At 67.4% G+C, this 5,490-nt stretch overlaps 1 protein-coding gene across 1 annotated transcript in view; it reads right to left on the reverse strand.

Moving 5' to 3' along the window:
* Window positions 1-462: 462 nt before the first annotated feature.
* The window catches only part of LMXM_22_1330 (conserved hypothetical protein), a gene marked incomplete at both ends in the record, with an annotated part of 11,653 nt that continues 6,625 nt past the window's right edge, over window positions 463-5,490 (reverse strand). Inside the window, one exon of the mRNA XM_003875538.1 lies at window positions 463-5,490. Coding sequence (XP_003875587.1) covers window positions 463-5,490 — 5,028 coding nt within the window.

The following is a 5,490-nucleotide window of genomic DNA, read 5'->3' on the forward strand; positions in this document are numbered from 1 at the left end:
AATTCCGAAGAAAAAGAAGAGAGATGACGGCGCGTACGTCGAGGATGATGCTCACGCTGGCACGGACGCCCAAGAAGGGGCGGGAGAATGTGTGTGCCGTCACGGAACGAAGAGGAAGACGAAGAAAAGGAGGCCACAATGCGAGGCGCAAGCGCAAAAACCAACACCGGCACACGAGGTGATCAAAGGTAGACACACCCACACAGAGAAAGACGTGCTTGCTGGACAGGAGGGGGAGGAGGAGGAGCGGGGTGGTACGGAAACAACAACGTACCCGTGATGTGGCGCATACGCTTTTCGAGAAGCGTACCCACGGCGGAGAGCAGGAGTGGGGAAGCAGACCATGCAATCACGGTAAAGATCCTCCCACTTGCCCAGCGTCACCTTCTCCGTCCACACTGGACTTCACCACCGCCCGTTCCCCTTCTCCTCTCACCATCGGTTGCGCCGTTACGGTGGGGTTTAGACTGCGAAGTTGCTGCTGCTGCATGTGCTGGGCAGTCCATAGTTACTGTTCACCTCCATGTCTGCCTTGTCGTCGGCCATCTCGTCCTCCTCAGCATTCCGCATCATGGCCAGTTCCCGCATCATCTGCTCTGAAAACTGCAGCTGCGACTCGTGCGCTTGCATTCGAAGTTCGCGCTCCTCCACTAGCGACCGCAGCGCATCCTTCAGGGCAGCCATGTAGGTGCCACACACCTTCTCCGCCTCGTCGAGCTCGTCGGCCAAGCCTTCCTTGTCGCGGCGAAGTTGCTCCACGCGGCTAAGATGATGCAGCAACACCTCGCGTAACCCCTGAGCTACCGCGTAACCCTCTCCTGAAAAGGCTGCGTCGAGCGCAGATATGCTGATGCTCTCGTCCACCCCTGCCCCCGCATCGCCGCTGTCCTTTCGGCGCTGGGGCTGTGCTGCCGCCAGCAAGTTCGGCAGCAACTCGCGAAACACCTCTATTCCCTCCTTAAAGCGGTCCCGCTCTGACGTTGCGCTAACTAACTCAACACGATGCGTCGCCGCGTCCATCTCGATGGCCTTCCGCAACTGGGTGCACCGATACTCTGCCTCGTAAAGTGTTTGCGATAAAACCAGTTCGTTTGTGCGCGATGCATCTAGCATCTCCACGGACTTTTCCAGCTTCTCCAGCGTGTCGGCATAGGCTGCTGCCGTCTCGTCCACCTGTCTCGACAGCGCTGAGGCTTGCGCGTGAGCATCGGTCAGATCGGCGTTTTTATCGGATAAAGCGGAAGTCAGTACTTGCACTTCCTCCTGCAAGTCGACGATCTGTTCGACCTGCACCCGCATCGCCTCGTCTTGGGCGGCAACACGAGCCACATACATGTCTAAGGAGCGGCGCGCTTCTGCTTCTGCGCTCACCAAGCCGTCGCGATCGTCGTCGTGCTGGCGGCGCAGCTCGTACATGTCCTCCTCCGCCGCAAACAAGCGGTCCCGCAACTCGCGCTCACTCTCGCGGGCCTCCAACAACAACGCCGCGAACTCCTCCAGCCGCTCCAAGCTGTCCGTGCACTCTCGCCGTGATGCGGCCACGACTTCCGCCAGTGCCGCTTTGGCAGCGCGCAACAAGTCCGTTCTTTTCTCTGACCAGTCAGACGTGAATGCCTGGCAGGCACACGCCTCCTCCAGCTGCGCGAAAATACGTGCCAGAGCCTCCTCCGCCAAGAGTTTCTCCTCGGCTCGGCTCGGAACTGCCCATCGCATAGGGTCCGGCAGTGTATGCCCCTCAACGATCCGCCGGAAGAGTGCCCACGTCGCTGGAAACGGATACTCAGCGATACGGTCCTTCAACTCACTGCCCTCCACGTCCGTGTTGTGCTCCACGCAAAACTCAGCGTGCAGACTACCGAGAGCATACTTCACATGCCGTACGCGGTCCACGTTTACATGGCAAGCGCGGCTGCAGTCCACACGCAGCCTCCAAATCAGCTCCTCCTCGCACACACTCGCCACCAACGCCCACCCCTCGCCCTCCATTCTGCGCCGCACACACGTCTCGCACAGCGGCTTTCCCTCGACGCAGTTGTCGCGCCGTTCATCGTACCACCGCAGCTCCTCCACAGCTTCCTTCGCAGTCATCAACTCAACTTCCAGTACTAAGAATTTTTCTCTGCACTCCGCCAGCGCACTGCGCAGCTCCTCCGTCTCGGACACGCTGCGCCGCCGATCACCAGCACCCGCTAGCAACTCCCGCTCACCGCCACCACCAGAGCTAGAAACACCGCGTCCATCATCCACAATACCACCCTTCATCGACCCTCCATCGCCAAACCACCCCAACGCATCCCTTTTCCCCTCAGACCCTTCGCACAGAGACTCTATCACAACACCACGATCAGCAACTCCTTCCACATGAAGAACCACCGCAGCCCCAGCTAGCAACTGCGACCTCTCTTCCTGCCCCATGGCAACTTTCCTACTAACTCCCTCGCGCTGTGCCTCAGCCAGCAGCTGGCGGAGCTCAGCTACCTCCGCCTCCTGCTGCGCCACCTGGTCCCGCAGCGCCTGCACAGTGGCGCCGCTGTCGCGCTGTCGGGCGCCGGCGGCCTGAGCCTCGCGCTGTGCCTCAGCCAGCAGCTGGCGGAGATCAGCTACCTCCGCCTCCTGCTCTGCCACCTGGTCCCGCAGCGCCTGCACAGTGGCGCCGCTCTCGAGGGACCGAGCAGCGGCCACTGGGGCCCCGCGCTGTGCCTCAGCCAGCAGCTGGCGGAGCGCAATCATCTCCGCCTCCTGCTCCGCCACCTGGTCCCGCAGCGCCTGCACAGTGGCGCCGCTGTCGCGCTGTCGGGCGCCGGCGGCCTGAGCCTCGCGCTGTGCCTCAGCCAGCAGCTGGCGGAGATCAGCTACCTCCGCCTCCTGCTCTGCCACCTGGTCCCGCAGCGCCTGCACAGTGGCGCCGCTCTCGAGGGACCGAGCACCGGCCACTGGGGCCCCGCGCTGTGCCTCAGCCAGCAGCTGGCGGAGCGCAATCATCTCCGCCTCCTGCTCCGCCATCTGGTCCCGCAGCGCCTGCACAGTGGCGCCACTCTCGAGGGACCGAGCAGCGGCCACTGGGGCCCCGCGCTGTGCCTCAGCCAGCAGCTGGCGGAGCGCAATCATCTCCGCCTCCTGCTCCGCCACCTGGTCCCGCAGCGCCTGCACAGTGGCGCCGCTCTCGAGGGACCGAGCACCGGCCACTGGGGCCCCGCGCTGTGCCTCAGCCAGCAGCTGGCGGAGCGCAATCATCTCCGCCTCCTGCTCCGCCACCTGGTCCCGCAGCGCCTGCACAGTGGCGCCGCTCTCGAGGGACCGAGCACCGGCCACTGGGGCCCCGCGCTGTGGCTCAGCCAGCAGCTGGCGGAGCTCAGCTACCTCCGCCTCCTGCTCCGCCATCTGGTCCCGCAGCGCCTGCACAGTGGCGCCACTCTCGAGGGACCGAGCACCGGCCACTGGGGCCCCGCGCTGTGCCTCAGCCAGCAGCTGGCGGAGCTCAGCTACCTCCGCCTCCTGCTCCGCCATCTGGTCCCGCAGCGCCTGCACAGTGGCGCCACTCTCGAGGGACCGAGCACCGGCCACTGGGGCCCCGCGCTGTGCCTCAGCCAGCAGCTGGCGGAGCTCAGCTACCTCCGCCTCCTGCTCCGCCATCTGGTCCCGCAGCGCCTGCACAGTGGCGCCACTCTCGAGGGACCGAGCACCGGCCACTGGGGCCCCGCGCTGTGCCTCAGCCAGCAGCTGGCGGAGCTCAGCTACCTCCGCCTCCTGCTCCGCCATCTGGTCCCGCAGCGCCTGCACAGTGGCGCCGCTCTCGAGGGACCGAGCACCGGCCACTGGGGCCCCGCGCTGTGCCTCAGCCAGCAGCTGGCGGAGCGCAATCATCTCCGCCTCCTGCTCCGCCATCTGGTCCCGCAGCGCCTGCACAGTGGCGCCGCTGTCGCGCTGTCGGGCGCCGGCGGCCTGAGCCTCGCGCTGTGCCTCAGCCAGCAGCTGGCGGAGCTCAGCTACCTCCGCCTCCTGCTCCGCCATCTGGTCCCGCAGCGCCTGCACAGTGGCGCCGCTCTCGAGGGACCGAGCAGCGGCCACTGGGGCCCCGCGCTGTGCCTCAGCCAGCAGCTGGCGGAGCGCAATCATCTCCGCCTCCTGCTCCGCCACCTGGTCCCGCAGCGCCTGCACAGTGGCGCCGCTCTCGAGGGACCGAGCACCGGCCACTGGGGCCCCGCGCTGTGCCTCAGCCAGCAGCTGGCGGAGCTCAGCTACCTCCGCCTCCTGCTCCGCCATCTGGTCCCGCAGCGCCTGCACAGTGGCGCCGCTCTCGAGGGACCGAGCACCGGCCACTGGGGCCCCGCGCTGTGCCTCAGCCAGCAGCTGGCGGAGCTCAGCTACCTCCGCCTCCTGCTCCGCCATCTGGTCCCGCAGCGCCTGCACAGTGGCGCCGCTCTCGAGGGACCGAGCACCGGCCACTGGGGCCCCGCGCTGTGGCTCAGCCAGCAGCTGGCGGAGCTCAGCTACCTCCGCCTCCTGCTCCGCCATCTGGTCCCGCAGCGCCTGCACAGTGGCGCCGCTCTCGAGGGACCGAGCACCGGCCACTGGGGCCCCGCGCTGTGCCTCAGCCAGCAGCTGGCGGAGCTCAGCTACCTCCGCCTCCTGCTCCGCCATCTGGTCCCGCAGCGCCTGCACAGTGGCGCCACTCTCGAGGGACCGAGCAGCGGCCACTGGGGCCCCGCGCTGTGCCTCAGCCAGCAGCTGGCGGAGCGCAATCATCTCCGCCTCCTGCTCCGCCACCTGGTCCCGCAGCGCCTGCACAGTGGCGCCGCTCTCGAGGGACCGAGCACCGGCCACTGGGGCCCCGCGCTGTGCCTCAGCCAGCAGCTGGCGGAGCGCAATCATCTCCGCCTCCTGCTCCGCCATCTGGTCCCGCAGCGCCTGCACAGTGGCGCCGCTGTCGCGCTGTCGGCCGCCGGCGGCCTGAGCCTCGCGCTGTGCCTCAGCCAGCAGCTGGCGGAGCGCAATCATCTCCGCCTCCTGCTCCGCCATCTGGTCCCGCAGCGCCTGCACAGTGGCGCCGCTGTCGCGCTGTCGGGCGCCGGCGGCCTGAGCCTCGCGCTGTGCCTCAGCCAGCAGCTGGCGGAGCGCAATCATCTCCGCCTCCTGCTCCGCCACCTGGTCCCGCAGCGCCTGCACAGTGGCGCCGCTCTCGAGGGACCGAGCACCGGCCACTGGGGCCCCGCGCTGTGCCTCAGCCAGCAGCTGGCGGAGCGCAATCATCTCCGCCTCCTGCTCCGCCACCTGGTCCCGCAGCGCCTGCACAGTGGCGCCGCTGTCGCGCTGTCGGCCGCCGGCGGCCTGAGCCTCGCGCTGTGCCTCAGCCAGCAGCTGGCGGAGCGCAATCATCTCCGCCTCCTGCTCCGCCATCTGGTCCCGCAGCGCCTGCACAGTGGCGCCGCTGTCGCGCTGTCGGGCGCCGGCGGCCTGAGCCTCGCGCTGTGCCTCAGCCAGCAGCTGGCG

Source organism: Leishmania mexicana, chromosome 22, assembly GCF_000234665.1.
Source record: "Leishmania mexicana MHOM/GT/2001/U1103 complete genome, chromosome 22".
Classification (NCBI taxonomy): Eukaryota; Euglenozoa; class Kinetoplastea; order Trypanosomatida; family Trypanosomatidae; genus Leishmania; species Leishmania mexicana.